Genomic DNA, 18,881 nt, shown 5'->3' with positions numbered 1-18,881 from the left:
GATCCATCCTCTTGTGTTCCATTTCCATTGCTCCTGATTTGGTTCTGGCCCTGATAATCTATCTGGACAACAGACATGGCTTCCTAACTCATTTTTTTTTTTTTTTTGCTTTTAGTCAGTCCTCCAAACTGCCACCAGATTTATTTTTCCAAAACACAAATTCAAACCTGTCATCCCTCTGCTTTAAATCCTCCAATGGCTCCCTTCCGAATGAATGACGGAGCCTGTTTATTTCTTAGATGATGATGGAGAACAGCTGTTCCTCATCCTAGGCAGGCTCTCTCTTAGCTTAAAATGCTTTCTTTTTAACTTTATATTTTAAAATAATTTAAGACTCACAAGAAGATGCCAATATAGATCAGAGTTCCCATGTATCCATCACCCAGCTTCCCCTAATGATAATTTCTTAAATAACCATAGCATATGATCAAAACCATGAAACTGACTTTGGCACAATACTATTAACTACAGGTCTTATTTGGATTTCTCCAGGTTTGTATGTGTGGGCACGCACACAGAATGTTATGACGTTTATCACATGGGCTAAATACAGTTTAAAAATATCTCTTTTTCTATGTAGCAGCAGTTCTCAACTGTGGTTGCACAGAAGTTCCTGGGGGACCTTTAAAAAAGTGCCCATGTCTGGCCCCACTCAGACCATGCTTTAGTCTGGCATTTATCAGATTTTCATGTGTACACAAATCAATTGGGGATCTTATAAAAATGCAGACCCTGATCTAGTAGGTCTCGGTGGAGCCTGGGATTCTGCCAGGGGATGCAGCTGCTGTTGCTGCCAGTCTGTGGACCACATGTGGAGGAGGCCACCCTGTTACGAGACACATAGAATGAGAGCCTATGGGAGTGAGACCGAGGCATGGTATATGTGAATCCCTACAGTGATTCTACCATGGAGTTAGGCTTGACAACCACTTAGGTATGTGATAGAATTTGAAGACTATGTCACCCTTGGAGTTCACAGTCCCAACCCATATTTGAACCATTCTAGGTCATGTCAGTCTCCTCTGATGAGTCATCCAAATGCCAACCAACTTTTGGAGTTAAGAAATCCTTCTTTCAGGCACCTGGATGGCTCGGTCAGTTAGGCGTCTGCCTTCGGCTCAGGTCATGATCCCAGGGTCCTGGGATTGAGTCCTGCATTGGGCTCCCTGCTCTGCAGGGTGTCTGCTTCTCCCTCTGCCCCTCCTCCCACTCATTCTCTCAATCTCTCTCTCTCTCTCAAATAAATAAAAATCTTTTCTTAAAAAAGAAACCCTTCTTTCCACATAACCCACTTTGTTTTTCTGAAATTTAGAAGTATCCAGTGTGAACTGTCTCAACTTGCCTTTCACTTCAATTTCTTCTCTATACTTTGCCCATCTTGAGACAAAAGGGAAGGTGAGACTCTTCTGTTTTCAAACCCAAATTCTGCTAAAGAGATGGCTTCCAATTTACTACCAGTTACTACCTCATTGCCTTGTCAATTGCCCTCCAAGCCCATGGATATTAGACAAATGCTCACTTTCTTTAGCACTTGACAAGATGCACTTTCGGCTACCGACCTTGTTTTCTGTCTTGCTGAGAAAACCCCAAGCCATCATTTAGAAATTACCTTCAACTTGCTGTCACCACATACAAATATCCACATCTATCTGTTTCTATTCTCTCACCCTGTGGAAATCAAGGCCATGACCCTCCCTCTAAGATCCATTTCTTCCATTGGGTTCTGGCTTTCCTTTCCTTCTTCCCAGTCTTGTTAATCTCCTCTAACATGCCCTCTGTTTCTACTAGTTCCTTCACATGAGCTTTGAAATACACTCATGTCTTTCCCATGTTAAAAAAAAAAACAAAAAAGGCCTCGGTGACCCCACTTCACTTCCAGCTTCTGCCACATCTCCCCTTTTGTAAAGAGTTCTTTACATTTTTTGTCTCCAACTACACTTCAGAGAGTGATTCATGCTTGCTAACTTCATTTCCTCACCTCCCACTCACTTCTCAAACCACTCCAGACTAGACTCTAGCCCAGCACTCAACCAAAACTCAACAATGACTTCTAAGCATGTACATCCAATGGCTACTTTTCAGTCCTCACTTACCTAAACTCCCAGCAGATACAGTTAAGGCAATAATGTGGGGTCAAAGTAATACTTTAAAAATATCTAAGATGGTTAAGCATGTTGAGCTTTTCAAGGGGAATCCAGTCGGCTCCATTAAAGCATGGGTGTGCTTTCTTCACTGCTGCATCCTGTACTATATGCCTGGCAAACAAAGGTGCTCAATAAATATGTGTGGTTTGACCTAAACTCTACCTCTCTGCCATGATGAATTCCATGACAGGACTTTCTCCTCTCCTCCTACCTCTTAACCCGGCTATCCAGCATCTGTCTGACTCCTCTACCTTTGCCTACCTTGTACATCTGATATTACTCAAGATTCTGTCTCTGGCACTTCTGATTTTTTTCACATTCAAATGCACTCTTCTTAGGCAATGAATTCCACTGCCATGGTTTGGCTTGTCACATTTATGCTGTCCAATCACTGGTTCACATCAGTGCCTCACCTCTCCAACTGGTATATATCCAACAGGAGAATCTTTTCTTCCAGATTTTTCTCCCACCCGCTTCTTATTATGGTTTACAGCGTCCTCTTTCTACTCACCCAGGTGGGAAACCTCTAGGCCAATGTCACATTTTCCCCTTTGTTTACTCACACATCCAATGAACCTCAAGTCCTATTAATTCCACCTCCCTATTTTAGGGATAGTATTTTCCATGTGTTTTGAAGCATATTAGTTCCCTGGGATGTTAATAGGGGTCACCAAAAAAGTAAAAAGTATCCATGACCAAATAAACTTGAGAAATGCTGAGCAGGACAGAGTTAAATAGATTTCCTTTGAAAGCCTTTGATATGTTAATGTGCACTCACTATGGGGGCTCTGATATGTAGATACCATAAACATTGTTTCCCAATGTTATTTTGTCACAGAACCCAAATTTTTTTTGCAACATCAAAGGAAACTTTCCTAAAACACATTTTGGAAAATGGTGGTCTAATCTATCTCCTTTTTGCTCCTATAGCTATCCTATTCAAAGCCTCTTGCTTACAGACTTGAAGTGAAAGTTCTCTGGGTGGAGGAGGGGATCTACCTATCTCCAATGTCTTGCTTCTCCAACTTAACCCCTACACTTCTATAAGAGCTATCCTTATAAAAATTAAATCATGACTCTCCCCAGATTATTAAACATCCTGCCCCTTCCTTCTGTCCAAGTCATCTGTATACTTACTGACTTTCTGCCTGTTTGCCCTGTCAATTACTGACAGAGGAACGTTGAAGGCTCCAACTATAAGAGTGGGTCTCTTTCTCCTTTCAGTTCTATGGGTTCTTGCTTCATGTATTTTAATGCTCTGTTGTTAGGTGCATACATGTTTAGGATTTAATATCTTCTTGGAGAATTGATCCTTTTATCATTATGTAATGCCCTCTTTATTCCTGATAATTTTCCTTGCTCCAAAGTCAGCCACATCTGAAATTAATATAGCTATTCCAGCTTTGTTTTGATTAGCGTTAACATGGTATAGCTTCCTCTATCCATTTATTCTTAACCTGTCTCAGTCTTTCTATTTAAAGTGGGTTTCTTATAGGCAAGATAGAGTTGGGTCTTGTTTTTTCTTGGTCCCCTCTGGGTCACTGTCTTTTAATTGGCATATTTAACACCATTCACATTTAAAGTAACTACTGATACAATTGGATTAATATCTACCGTGGTTGTAGCTGTTCTCTATTTGTTGCATTTGTTCTTTATTTTTCCCTTTCTTTTTCTGCCTTATCTGGTTTTAACTGAGAATTTTAAGTTATTCCGTATTATCTCTTCCCTTGGTATATCAACCTTACTTCTTTCAAAAAAAATTTTAGTGGTTGCTCTAGTCCTTAACACTATATATTTATACCTAATCTAAGTTCATCTTCAAATAATACTGTAATGCTTTATGTGTAGTACAGTTGGGTTATAATAGAGTATTTCCAATTCCTCCCTCCTGTCCCTGGTGACATGGCTGACATTCATTCCACTTAATCTATATGTTCTAATCACATAATGTTATTACTATTATTGCTTTAAATAGTTACCTTTTAGATTAAGAAAAAGAAAACTAAAAAGACTTTATTCCACCTTTTATTCCTTCTCTAACACTCTTCTTTAGTAGATAGGAGTTTTGGACCCATGTAATTTTTCTTCTGCCTGAAGAACATTTCTTGCAGGACAGGTCTGCAGGCAGTGAATTCTTTCAGTTTTTGTTTATCTGAGAAATTTTTTGCATCTCCTGCACTTTGAAGCATAGTTTTGCTGGATACAGAATTTTAGGTTGGTGAGATTTTTTTCTTTCAACTCTTTATTTCACCCCACTGTCTTCCTGCTTGTGTGGTTTCTGATGAGAAGTCTGATATAATTCTTATTTTTGTTTCTCTATATGTACAGTGTCTCCTCCCCTGCCCCCCACACCAGGCTTCTTTCAAGATTTCCTCTTTGTTTTTGTTCTTTTCTAGTTTGAATATGATATGCCTAAGTGTGGCTTTATGGGTACTTATCCTCCTTAGTGTTCTCTGAGCTACTTGGATCTGTAATTTAGTGTCCATCATTAATTTTGGGAAGTTCTTGGTCATTATTACTTCAAATATTTTTTCTGCTGCATTCTCTCTTCTCCTTTTGACAGTCTAATTGTGTGTATATTATACCTTTTGATATTATCCTACAATTCTTGTATGTTCTGGGGTGTTTTCACTCTTGTATCTCTGTCCTTCAGTTTGTGAAGTTTCTATTACCTTATACTCAAGCTCACTGATTCCTTCCTGGACTGTGTTGAATCTACTGATAATTCCATCAAAACCATTCTTCATTTCTGCTACAGTTTCAATTTCTAGCATTTCCTTTTGATTCATCCTGAGGGTTTCTATCTCTCTACTTATATCATCTATTTGTTCTTAATGTCTACTTTTTAAAGCCCATAACACATTAATCATAGCTATTTTAAATTTCTTGTCTGATAATTCTAACATCTATGTCATATCTGAGTATGGTACCAGTGCTCCTTTGTCTCTTCAGACTGTATTTATTTTCTTTTGGCATCCTTGTAATTTTCTTTTCCAAAGCTGGGCATGTTTTATCAGTTAATGGTAACTGAGGTGAATGGGCCTTTACAGTGAGGACTTACGTCACTCTAGGAGTTGGGGTGTATTTAATGTTTGTTGGGGCTATATGTACCAGAAGCTTCAAATTCCTCCATTGTCATTGTTTTTGTTTATCCTCTTGACTTTGGGCTTCCCTAAGTACTCCTTCTCAGAGAGAGTTTATATCTTGCAGCTGTAATCCAGTATTATTATACTGGAACCTTATTGATATGGTGGTAAGATTTAGGGAGGGGAAATGCTATATAATAATCTCCTGATGAAATCTCAGTCTTTAAGTGGGCCTGTGTTTTGGGGCTATGACTTCCACAAATATTTCTCCAGTGGTATAGCCCCCGCCCCCACTTCCGTCCCTGGACGTAGCACTTCTAGTCTATTTCCTTGAAGTCTTGACATCTGTGGACTCTTTTCCCCCCACTTAGGTGAGACAGGAAGGCTGAAGGGGGCTTCAGTGGGGAGGAACCTAGGACAAAGTTTAAGAATTGCACTCTAGCAAAATCCTCTTCTTTAGAGAGTAGGCCTTTGTTATGGAGAAGACTGGGTGGATTTCACAGTGATTATTCTTCCACCTCTCCCTGCCAGATCTTCACCTTGGGAATCTGGTGGGGTTTCTGGAGATGAAGCCCAAGAAGATGTGAGTCTCCTGATTCCTTCCCCTATAAAGACAGTGACTGCAGCTCCCAGGAGTCTCTCACTCTCATGCTAGTCCACACTCAGGCTCCATCAATTTATCAAAATTACCATTTAAGTGTTTCTACCGGAGCCTTCTGCTTCAGGTAAGCAGATTATGTCTATGTCTGTATGGATGTGCCTGCCTCTACAGATTTTGGGATGACAGTTTCCCTGTGACCTCAGTTCTCTGATGTGTCCAAGAGAAGTCATTGATTTTCAGTTTGTCTATGTTTTTCTCAGTGTATAGATGGGAGCGACAACTTCCAAACTCTTAACATGTTGAAGCGGAAACTGAAGGTTCTCCCCCTTACTCTGTTACTGTTTGAAATACTGCCTCGAGGCCATCAGACACCGAGGTCATGCCTCACTCATCTATTTCTGTATTTCATGGAGGCAATCTGGTATAGTTGTTTTTAAATGATGTTTTACAAGCCAGTCCTGTGTTTGAATCCTGATTCCCCTGCTTGTTAGTTAAGCCATAGGATGTATCAGTTATTTTATCTGTGAAAAGCAGCAGTGTTGGATAGAACGTTCTCTGATGGTGAAAATGTGCTTTACCTGTTCTGTCCACTACAGGCACATGTGGCTATGGGGCATTTGGAAAGTGGCTACTGCAACTGAGGGAATGAATTTCTAATTATATTAACTTAAATTTAAGTCAAGTAGCCACATGTGGCCAGTAGCTTCTGAATTGGACAGTGCAGGTCTAAGGCTTTAGAAGTGTCAACAGTGGATGAACAGATAGGCTATTTTTTATTCTCCTTGGGTCTTTCAAAGTAAAAATATAGACCGGTGCAGTATTACACTATCTAAGAGTATGAGGCCATGTCAGCAAAGCTTCTGCTTCATAAAAGGTAGCCACTGACTCTACAGGAACTTTTTACAAAAGGAAATGGTGGTATGAAACATGTCAACCAACTAAGGCACTTACTCTTTTCCCTTAGGAATCCCCAGAGGCTTGTTCTCTTGCCCTGGACAAACATGTGTATTCAGTGCAGGAATTGTGAGATTAGTGTGGCCTTAGGCATATTTCACTTGATGAATTTTGTTCACACACATATCTCCTTTTATCTTCCAACCCTGTGATGATGATGTTGCTGATCCCATTTCATGGGTGAGAAAATTGAGACCCCAGAGAGGTTAAGCGACTTGATCAAGGACACATTAACGGTTCATAGCCTCAAACACAGAACCTGGGGGCTCTGCAGTGCTTATTCCACTATGCCCAAACCAGTACTTACTGAAGTTCACTCCAGCTCTATTTTCCGTCTCTTTAACAGCACTGACATCAGACAGTAGCTGAAACTGAACAGTAGCTGTCGGGCCCTCCCTGGGGACACCTCGCCTCTGGCAACCACAGAGCTGGGTCCTTGCCTCAAAAACACAACATGCAGCTCCTGTTTGTACCCACTGTGCCTTCTGGTTTGATGTAAAAGAAAGTTTCTGCAAAAGCAAATGGCAGGTGACCCTGTGTGGGAAGTCTCTGGAAAAAGGAAACTTCGGCAATCACACGGTGATAGTAGCAACAACATCTACAGCGTATGTGTGGGTAGGGGGCTTATGTCTCCCCTGCCCCCACTCCATCTCAGACTGTCCTTTCTTCTTCTCAGTCCCTTTTCCAAAAACCCCAAACAGGCAGCAGAGCAGGCCCCTCTGTCCAATACGCTTGCCTGAAATTGCAAACTTAAAAGGTTCACACTTACGAAGTAGCATTTGCACAATAGCTGTTGCAGCATCATTCAGAATTAACTGCTGAGCAAATATATCTTGCACCCTGCTTATACCTGTGGGCCGGGTTCCACAGAGAGGGAGACTGTATTTCTGGAATTAGACCTGGCAGCTAATTACCAAGATGCTTTATAGAAGTGGCTCTCGGAATGTGTTCCCTGGGCCAATGGGAACAGCATCACCTTGGGAACTTGTTAGAAATGCAAATTCTCAGGCCCCACCTCAGACCTACAGAATCAGAAACTCGGGTGAGACCCAGAATCTGTGTTGGAACAAGCCCTCCAGGGGATACCCGCTCAAGCTGGAGAGCCACTCCCTTACAGTATAGAAGCAATTCAATGGCACTGAGTAATTAGGATACACAAAGGTTCCTCGGGTCCACTAAGCCACTGCTGTAGTCAGCGTGGTTCTCAAACCAGCAGCAGCAGCCCTGGGAGCTTGTTAGAAGTGTAGGATCTTAGGCCTGCTGTCTCAGACCTACTCTGAATCAGAATATGCATGTTAATAAAATTCCCAGGGAATTCGAAAGCATATTCAAATTTGAGAAGAAGTGCTAATCCTCACTTATACTGAGGTTAGATCCATTTGAAGAGTTCTGGCAAAGAGAACCAGGTAGGCAGGGGGGATTTTCTTTGGTGGATTTGATTTTGATCCTAAATAATTATAGATTTCTTTTATAACCCCATAAAAAGAAATTTTAGAAAGGGGAAGGTGGGGAAATGCACTGACCTAAATGATTAAAACCCCCAGTCAGCAAAATTTTACATTTCACAGTTTCAAAGGGCTTTACAATTATCACTTTGCCTGGTTTTCCTGATCTCTGGCAATTCTGAGGGCACTTTCCCTTTGAAGTGCTTGCAGATCTACTTATGTCGGCAAGATTTCTCAGGGAAACACTGTAGTCATGTAAATTAAGTGAGAGAGGAGAGTTATCAACTCTCTCACCTAAATAGCTGGAGAATCCCTGTCTGGCATGCTGTGAGGAGTGGTGAAGGGAACCTTGAAGCAGGAGCCCACAGCCTCCCAGAGCTTTTAATTCCAAAGACACTTCCCTGGGCAGGAAGTGAAGGCTTCCTTTGTGTGTGAAGCCCTGTCAAGCATGAAGATGAGGTTCTGAACCCCAAGAAACCACCTCGAGGAGGCAAAATGCAGTCCACCCAATTGATAGCTCTGCCTGCCTAAGAACTTAGGAGCTGCATGTTCAGCAGTAGGATGAATCCAGTCATCTGTTACGACCCAAATGGAGTCATTAAAAACCAACAAATTACCAATCTGAGTATTAAGAATGGAGATTGAGTACCCACTATGGCCTGCTGGATCAAAGGGGAAAAAAAAAACTTAGATGTGTTATTTACTCAACAGGCGACAATGGCTCTGGGGGAGTTGGCACTTAGGAAGGAATGACAGTCATTTTCAAGGCCAAGAGCAATAATGATCAATCACATACCCTACAGAAGGCTGTGGTTACACAGAGCCGTCACGTACCTTATCTCAGTGCGTCCTTACCATAAGTGGGTGCAGAGGACGCTATTACACTCAGTGTGGGTGAAGAACCTGTTTCTCAGGGAGGGTCGGCAACTTACTCAAAGTCACGGAGTTCTGGAAATTGGGACTTGAGCTTGGTTTCCCTGACTCCAAATCCAGCGTTCTGTTCACAACAGGTAAGTCTGAGCCTTGCTACTCAGCATGCGCTCTACTGCCCAGTAGCGTGGCCTGAGAGCTTGTTAGAAATGCAGACTTGCGGGCCCCACCCCGGGCTGAAGCAGAACCTGTATTTTCACAAGGTATCCAGGTGACTGGACTCTTAAAAAGAGTCCAAGAGCAATTCCTCTTTTACTCAGTATGACCACTCGCCTAGATGCCAAACCAAAACAAGAACAAAAACAAGAGGCTATAAGGCGAAACTCACAAAAGTAAGGTGTATTGAGTATCACAAAGATTTTTTTTTGAGTGCTTATAGTTATCATCCTATAGCCGAGATGCATTTTTTTTCCTTGAGACAATTAGGATTTGGTGCAGCTGTGGTATTTGGCAAAGTCGTGGTGCCCATGGAAAAATGGGCAAAGGAATCTCACCTTCAATGCTGAGAAATTAGCAGTTCTAGTGTGACCAAAATAAATCAATAGGGAAGGGAGAGCACATTTTCCATCCTATAAACCATCAACTGGCAATAATTTATTAACTACCTGCTGCACACTCCACATTATGCTAGGTTCTGGGAGAAATCTGGGAATATGAGACATTGTTCCTGCCCTTGAAGAGCTTATGGTCTTATTTAAGAGAGAATATCAGGCGACAATACAGTGGATTATATAATAATGTATAGTTAAGCATTAAGGAATGTGGACATGACTGAAAGCCAGATAGACTTAAGGGACGGAAGGAGCCATGAATGTGGGAAGGCCTTACAAAGTAGGAAGCATGTGAGTTGGACCCGAAGTAAGGAGTGAACGCATTTCTAGGGAAGAGAGCAACAAGAGTCCCTGTGTGCAGATGGAGCTATGAGAAGCAGCCTGCGGACTTGTATTCATGAAGAGGGGCTGGATCGGGGCCCCTCAGACCTGGGGGTTTGGCACAGAAAACCCCCAGTCCTGGTGGTGTCCAAGCCCTGTTGGGAATCATCTTTACCACCATCCAGTGGAGGACCTGAAAATGAAAACGGGTTTTTGAATTCAAGAGTAACGAAACAGCTCTGCTGGATCATTCTTGCCTGTAGCTTCATGGAGATGCAGTCATGGCCATTTTGTTGAGTGAAGGGAGGAACATGGCCTAGGAATGTGAGCCCTAAGCTCCGAGACGTGTAACCCTAGATGGGGGTCAGACCTGTGGGGCGGACGCTCTCAGGGCCCCCTCCCCTCCGCATGCCAAGTCCTCTTACTAGAAACACCTGCAGCTCTTCGCCTAAGGCTTTCATAATGCAACAAGGACAGTTCTGATTCAAGGGGGCACATAGAGCGTCTGGAATTGTCAGAGGCTTATTTAGTGCCCCAGATGCAGCTCGATTGACTGATAGTGGCTGGAGAGTTGGGGAATAAATAGCTGGCGTCTTCACCCACAGGTGGGAAACTTGGACGTGTGTGCCCCAGTATGTCTCAGAGCTCCCCAGCCACACTGAGCCCCGGGTGCCCGCAGTGGACACCTGGATCCCCTGACTGGCTGCCCGCCACCCCCTGTTTCATGTCCCCACATTCTTACCGGGATTTTTGGATATCACCTCCCAAGGTATCTGCTTGCATGAAAATCCTCATCTCGACTCTACTTGGAACCCACAAGTTAAACTTAAAGTGGAAGACCTAACAATGGGGATCTTTCAAAATACCAGAAACAATATTCTCAGGAGGATTTCTTAGAGAGCAAGAAGATAAAAAGAGCTTCCTTCTTCCCTCATTGCTTCCTTTTGTTCAAAATATGAATTCTGAAGTTGAAGGCACGACATATTATTTAGGGCTTTCCGTATAAAGTAACAACTGGTGTTGATTTCCTTTTTTTTTTTTTTTTTTTTTTTTCTTTTAAAGGTTAGCGATTACTCACCTCCCCTGCTGGTCATTAAATCAGTCTGGCAGGAGTCCTCGGAAGTTCTGCGGCCTTCCGGGCATGTGGCAGCGGCACAGGCAGCCCCGCAGACAGGCCTGCTTGCTGTGATGTGCTACCAAGCAGGTGACTTCAAAGGTCTGCGTCAAGCCTATCTCAAGTATCATTTGGGGCTCACACTGAGCCCCAAAGTCAGGTACCAGATGGAACATCTCACAAAGTCAAAGTCGATCAGATTCCCCAGCACCTTGCACCTCCCTAGCTCCTGTGCCAAGGGATGCTGCACCCTCTCAGGCAGGAATCAAAGAACTTCTTTTAGCTTCCTTCTCCTTCTCTTAGCGGAAGGAGTCACCCGTTAAATGCTCATCTGTTCTTTTTGCGAGGTTTGTAAGTCTGGTGAGTCCTGAGAGGTTCAGTTTTTGTGTTAATTTTTTAAGATCAGGCTTCTCTTACTCTAATAGAGCATCTATCAAGATACTATGCATCATTAAAAAGGTGAGCTTCCTATCCCGCTATGGCTTTATTTTTACATTTCAGTTTAAATGAACAGCTTACCCAAATTTGCCCCCAGTGATCATCTGCATGGGGAAGTAAGAGATTGCTCCCCAAATCTAAAGGAGACAAGCAGGGTGGCCATTCGAGGATACCACTCACACCACTGAAATGTGCAGTGAAGGCAGACAACCCTAGCATGATACCGTGCTTGGATTACTGGGATGCACCATCTATGAAATGTAAGGAGAATGAATAGTGATCTCAGTCTCTCCTTAATTTTCCCCTAGTGCACAGATGAAATGCAAAAGGCCTGTGGCTGGCCCAGGAGATGCATAAACGCTGCCCTTTCAGGCTCGGGCTCCATCTTTTCTAAGAGTACCTGCCACTCATGTAGCTCACCGAAGGGACTGGGCTGCTCCAGTGGCCACAGCACCTGTCACCAGAAAAAGCACCCTGAGATGCTAAGAGCAGATTCCAGTGTTAGCATCTGCAAAGATGACCTTTAAGGTGGCCTCCAAACCCAGGGGTCTTTGGCCCACTGTTCCTTGGATGCAAGCTCTTTTTTCGTTTTGTGTTCTGAAAAGCCAAGCAGTTGGACCAGGCAACAAAGCACAGCTTCCCGCCTCCTCAGCAGGTCACGGCTCCCAGTGGGGCCTTACACGCTGTCGGGAGGAGCCTGGCCCAGCAGACGACTGTTAGAGCTGTGGGTCCGGCCTGCCGGCTACGGCCATCCCGACAGGTCTCAAGGCCAGCGGCAACAGAGCAGCTTTGCCATCCAGGCAGCTACACTGCATTGGGTTTCTTGGGTTCCTCTACAGTGGGGTAGACTATAAAGGACAGAGGTGTGAGGGAGAGGGAAGATTACGCTGGAGAATCTGATCTCTGCCCAGCTGCCCTCAAAAACATCTCAAGAGGTCATAGTATTTGTCTCCAGCCAAAGTTCTGTAAGATGTGAACTTCTCTTTGGCATTTTTTCATTTTATGTAATCAGTGCAGCTGAAAAAAAAATGCCCTAACAAAGCCAGAGAAACACAAAGGAACCCCTTGAAGCAGGGTTTGGGGCCAGATAATTCTCTGCTATGGGGCGCTGTCCTGTGCCTGCAGGATGTTTAACAGCATCCATGACCTCCACCCACCAGATGCCAGCAGCCACCCCCGAGTACTGACAGTGAAAAACGTGTCCAGCCGTCGCCAAGTGTCCCCTTGGGGGCAAAACCACCCCTCGGCGAGAACCGCTGCCTTCCACGTGACTTAACAGTGCTCACTTCCGGAAATTGCTCCAGTAAAGGGGTTTGGAAGACAGTACAGGAACTTCTTGATGTAAAGGACCAAAGAGTAAATAGTTTTAGGCTTTGAGAGCCACATGCCATCTCTGCCTCATATTCTTTGTTTTTGTTTTGTTACAATATTTTAAAAATACAAAAACACCTTCTGAGCTCAAAAGTCGGCTGGAATTGGCCCACCCTTAGACTGCAGAGAGAGGAACGATGACTCTTCCTGCAGTGGCTACAAGTGCTGGGACAGTATTTGGAAACAACTGGCATCTGGATCCAGCTACGAGGTCTTCATGACCCTGAGCCAGCAGTTCGGCTGCCCTTCTTGGAAAGCCTGAATTAATGAACTCCAAGTTAAACGCTGTTACTCTTGTTTTGCAACTTAGTTCTATTTAACGTATTTAAGCATAAAAAGTTTTTTTTTAAAAAATTGAAAGTCAGTATTTATTTGAACAAAATGAGATTCCCCCTAAGTGGAAGAATGTCTGCATAGTGAGGATGTGTCTTCCCATTGGTTTGGAATAAAATATCCTAGGGGGTTCCTTCAAAGAAGAAGAAGAAGTTGTACAAAGGAAATGCCCCTACACAATTTGAAAACTGAAATATGTTTTAATAGGACTACAGAGGTTATCAAGGAAGGAAGAATGGTATCATGGAAAAAGAGAAGCCTAGAAACTGCAAAAATAAAAACATGTCATTTTGAAAATACGTTTCAAGGTAGTTTCTATGGAGTTTTCTTTACCCGTCACATAAATGTCTGAATAAACTAGGGCAGGTCCATGTGCCAAGTAGTTAGTGAGGGTTTAGTGAGGGTTTAGAATGTGCCAGCGACTGTGTGAGGCACTGGGGTTGACTCCACGTGGACAGTGAACACTGCTCAAGTAGGAAATAGCTTCACCCAATCATCCAGAGATTTTTCCAGTAAAACATTTTATCTTTTTATCTTCGTGTATTGCTAATTCCACACATCTTATGCTTTACTTTGGGCATTTAGAGTTTCTCTCTGGGGATTTTCACGGACACCAGACAGAATCAGTCAAGAAAATGTCCTCACCATCCAGTTATCACTGTCAAGACAACACTGTGAGACGAGAATGAGACTTTAGTCAAATATACTTCATTTGGATTTAAAATATGTACATTTTAAGTCATTCGAGTAGTTTATCGTATGGGAGGCAGTAAATTAGAGTGAAGAGTACTGGACTGGAGGTCAAAACCCTGTCGGGTCCTGTCCTGTTTCTGTCCTCGTCTTCTTGCCATGGACAAGTCAGTGAATTTGTAAGGAGCAGATTTCTCCTCTGTAAAATGGGATCACAGCACTTTTACCCTGAGGCGTTTGCTGTGTTTAAACGTACTGTGTGTGGTATAAAGGTGATATCATTCTTGTAAGGACTGGGCTAAACTGGTTCTTCATTCTACATGGATGATTCTGGGATAAATCAAGTAGTGTCTTGGTAACAGCCCAGATCAATTACCAACAAGACCTCCTTACACTTCATTTTCAGTGATCAAGAAGAAACAGATTTATAAAAGCTCATGAGGGGCTACTCTGAAATTTGCTCCAAGATGAACATCATGGATTTTCTGTTAAAATATAATAATGAGCTAAATTTAATCTTCTAGTGGAACGAAGACTTTTAAAGATGTCCAGAAATTAATGGTTGATCCTTTATCAGCACCATCAGGTCCCACCCCCTTCACCCCAAATTACCTCTTTGCCCCGCAGACCTCAGAGGAAACCATTGCTAGGGACAGTCACCCCTCTCACAGTTTGCGGTGGAAATCTACACTGTACACTCTGAGTATGGCAACCATGTCACCTGCACAAATTTGAGAAAGCTTCTCCGAATGAGACCAGTGTAGATTTTTTTTCTTGGTGTTACTCTCAATTGTATTTAAAAAAAATCAACCTGGGTTTGTATTTTTTGTTGTCATCCCTTCCCAGTCTATTTTTGCTCAAAAAATAACTGGACTAATATCCCAAGAAGGATCTCCTTCGTAAAATGGGTACAACCGCAGAGCACCATGAGGAGTAATGACACAGCCCTGCAAGGTTCTTCCTCTGGTTTCGTAACGGGGCCTGAGAAAGCCTTCATAAAACCCTGCTTATGTTTTGTCCACTTCGTTTCAAATGTGATGCCATCAAATAGGCAGGAGCTGGATGGTGCTGTGTGTAATGTTAGCTGTCAGGGCTATCCTTGATTCCAGCAGCAAAGTATCAGAATAACACTAGTACGGGCAGAAACAGTGACTCTTTGACTCCTGACACGTTTTGTAAAGGACACATCTTCATCTCATGGGAAGAAAGACAAATTATGATAAGTGCTCGTTTCCCTACTTCACATTACCATGACTACTGGAGGTCCATTTTTCTGTCCCCCAGCTCGGAACTGTCCAGATATAAGAGTTAGATGTAGAAAGAAAAAAATGGATATATAAAATTGAGGCAATTCCCTCAGTTTCCTAGGTCTGAGTTTTTATAAATTGTATGAATTCATTTGACCAGAGAGCCATCAGCTTGAAATGGCTTCTGACCACTATTTGACTTGGTTTTGATTTTCCCCAGATACCTAGCACATGAAAAACCATCTTGAATCTGAAAACAATTTACTGACAAGACAGCTGTCCTTTAAAGTTGCCCTTTAGCCATGGAGGCAAAGACAGCCTCCCTTTCTCTCCAGTCCCAACTTTCTCTGATAATATGGTTTTGTGTCCTGAACAGATCAAAATCAAATAGGAGAGAAACAATCCTGTTGAAAAGAGGTCTGATGTGCCTGTTGATGTCTCATTAACCTTGAGAGTGAATGTAACTGGTGAGTGCCCGTCACAGTGGCGTGACGGTTTGTTAGGGGGAGAAAAAGCCAGTAGAAACATCACCTTGGAAAAAAAAAATACAAAGAGATACATCATTTAGTAGATCATCTATCAAAACGTGGGGCAGCTTTCCAGCTGTCAGGACTGGCTAAATTATAGTTTCCTTAAGCCTGTGATGAAACTACTATGTGTTTTCTTGGGGAAATTTGGGGCAGTATTTTTCTGTGTGTCAGAATATGTTCACTGGAGTATTGACACACACACACAAAAAAACAACAAAAAAACCCCTCACTTCGATGTTGGAAGCATAATCATGAGAAAAGCAGTATTTCCAGACCACTGTTACTAAGGTTCTGTGATGATGTGTGTGCCATTTAAAATATCACAAGCCACTCAACGTGGGAAGGTCCTAATTCCACTGAGTCCCTAGTCGGGTTGCCCTCATTACTAATTGCCCATAGGTAACACATCAACAGAGAGAGGGAGGGAAATAACATAGGAAAATTCGCTGGTCTCCAGGGATATAGAGGGTTACCTGTAGAGGGAAAGAGGAGAGAGTTCCCCAGGTTCACTGGCTGACCCCCCGTGGCATAAGTGGACTAGAAATCTAACCGACCTCTAATCCCAGATCTGGACCGGAGACCCTCACAAAACCAGCCCCTTTTATGCCTCTGCCCCAGGGCTCCAGCTGGGACTGGTTGTCCCCTGCCCTCCGCAGAGGGGCCCCTTAAGTAAACAAGCCCCACAATTCCCACCAGGGACTTGGATGGAACATTTTCACCTATTTTTGCTTTTCTCTCTGAAGGTCTCCACTTTTCCATCTCTAGTCCTCACTCCTCTGCTTTTCTTAGGAACTTCCTGAAAGTTATCACCATTAACCTCATTTTCACATCAAATTTCCACCTCAGGCTGACGGCACAACCTGTTTCCACGAGCGTCCCCCTCTAACCAGCTGCTTGGTTTCCTGTGCTCTTCTTAGGGCCACACAGCCGGGCTTCTGTCCTCACCCTTCTGGCTCTGCCCCTCACCCTCACGCCCAAATGCACCCAAACAAAAGTGGATTAGTCGAATCACTGTTTTCCCAAAGAAGTTTTTGCATTTCGGAAGAGGGGAGCTACTTGTGCAAGACAAAATAACTGCGAACGACAGACACCATTTCCTACCCCAAAAGACAGAGATGGCCACCTCGCTCTGGGAAGAGGGCAGCAGGGCAGCCCCGCGTCCTCGCCAGGGACCACACTTCTTTCTGGGTGGGTAGGAGACATTTTCCTCACCATCCCGCCTCACATTCCTTTGCCCCCTCACGGCCCCAGCCCCTCCGAGCAGCCTTTCTGAAATCACTCCAAAGGTCAGAGGAAGGGGGTAAAGAATGGGGACAGGGAAGAGGGGTCTCTGAATCCTTCCCCCCTCCCAAGCGTAATATTTTGTTTTCAAGTACCAGGACTTTCTACAATGTCTCCTCTTGTTCTGCTCCTTCTTGGCCCAGTTACCCCCCAAGCCTCCCCACCCCCAAGACCACTGCGACCAAAACAAGCGCACGGACCACAGCACCGTGGCTGCCGCCGCCCCAACTGTTGCAGCAGCTGCCGGGGTGGCGGCGACAGCGGCGAGGGCAGGGCCGGGCCCGGACCCGGACGCTCCCCGCCCAGGAGGCTAGGAGGCTCCGGGCGGCCTCCGAGGGGCGCGCGGTGCAGGGGAGCCCCTGCGGCAGCCGCCTGGGATGGGAGAGGCGGCGCTCTCAGCCCGGACCCCCGCGCAGAGCCAGCCCAGCCGCGGCAGCGGCGCCGGCGGAGGCTGCCCGCGCCCGCCCCCCTCTCACCTTTAAGATCAGGTCGGTGTGATGCTGGTCCAGCATGTTGGCTTTCTGGAAGGAGGTGACGATGACCCGACCGTAGCGCCCGGGGGTCTGCAGGTCCGAGTAGAGTCGGTGCTTGGAGCGGTTGACCGGGAAGAGGCTGTTGACGAGGTTGCGCTCGATCTTGGCGAGGCTGTGCTGGGGCGCCAGCAGGTGCTCCACGCTCTCCTCGACCTGGTAGCGGCTGAAGCTGGCGCCGAGCAGGATGGAGATGAGCACGGGCGCCGAGGCGAAGAAGACCGGGTGACTGGCAATGAAGTGGCCGAGCCGGGAGAAACACGTCCTCAAGCCCCTGTGCAGAACCTGCCGCAGCATCCTAGAGCAGAGCGGGCGCGGGAGGAGGGCGAGGCGCACGCTCGGCGCGGGCTCGGGCGGCGGCGGCGGCGGCGGCGGCGGTGGTGGCGCCCGCGGTGGCGACGGCGGCGGCGGCGGCGGCGGCGGAGGCGAGACCCGGAGCTCTCCCGGAGCCGCGGCACCACCATCGGGGAGTCCCGCGCCGCGCCTCGGGAGGGTCCCCTCGGGCCGGAGACACGCCCTCCTGCCCGCGGCCGCGCCGGCCCAGAGAGCCCCCCAGCCTGGCGGCCTCCGCGCCGCCCCCACCCCGCCCTACCCCGTGCGCCCTCCCCACCCCCCGCCGCCTCCCAGCCCGAGGGGCTCCGCGCGGCGGGGCCGCGTCCCGGCTCAGCGCGGGAGGGGCCCGGAGCAGCCCCCGCGGCGCGTCATGACCCCACTCACCCGACCCCCAAGGCCAACGACGGGGTGGCGCGGGGAGCGGCGGCGGCGCTATCTCGGGGAGACTCTGCGCGCCAGCCTAGGAACACGAGGACGGAGAATTCCAGGCTACACCCAGTCCCCTCCCCTCCCCGCGCTCCCCTCCCCCGGCCCGGCCCGCCTCGAACGCCGTCCCCTCCCCTGTCCTCCTCCGGGGAGACCCAGAGATGAATAAAGAAATGGCCCCTATTTTCCAAACAAAAAGTAAAGAGTTCTCCCTGGGGGCGTCGGGTGGACCCGCTCAGAGCCAAGTACCCCCAGAGGCGGAAAGGAGGAGGCTGAAGACTGCGTGCGCCCGGGCTCTCGCCAGGCTCAGGTGGTGGCGCGCACTGGCTGGTGCGGAGAGGGGGTGGGGAGCGAAGACGCTCGAACGTGGAAATCACGCCTCCTCTCAAGTAAGAGCCATTTAAATTATCCCCAACACTGCAGCTGCCGCGGGACCACAGGGTCCAAGTGTGCGTCTGGGGCACGTCCACCCAAAAGGCGTCTGTGGAGAATCTTTCTTCTCGCCCTTATTTAGGGTCGCTCCAGAGTGTATTGGGGTTGGGCAGTTCTGCGCGCC

At 45.9% G+C, this 18,881-nt stretch overlaps 1 protein-coding gene across 1 annotated transcript in view; it reads right to left on the bottom strand.

The window, feature by feature from the left end:
- The window catches only part of PTCHD1 (patched domain containing 1), a 59,542-nt gene extending 41,636 nt beyond the window's left edge, over nt 1-17,906 (bottom strand). Inside the window, exon 1 of the mRNA XM_032389584.1 lies at nt 17,513-17,906. Within this exon, the coding sequence (XP_032245475.1) occupies nt 17,513-17,863 (351 nt within the window). The 5' untranslated portion in view covers nt 17,864-17,906. The remainder of the gene's footprint in view (nt 1-17,512) is intronic.
- Nucleotides 17,907-18,881: the final 975 nt, after the last annotated feature.

The sequence above is a fragment of the Phoca vitulina genome, unplaced genomic scaffold, assembly GCF_004348235.1.
Source record: "Phoca vitulina isolate PV1807 unplaced genomic scaffold, GSC_HSeal_1.0 scaffold55, whole genome shotgun sequence".
NCBI lineage: Eukaryota > Metazoa > Chordata > Mammalia > Carnivora > Phocidae > Phoca > Phoca vitulina.
Note: the sequence above shows the minus strand (reverse complement) of the source record. Positions and strands in the feature narration are given on the sequence as shown.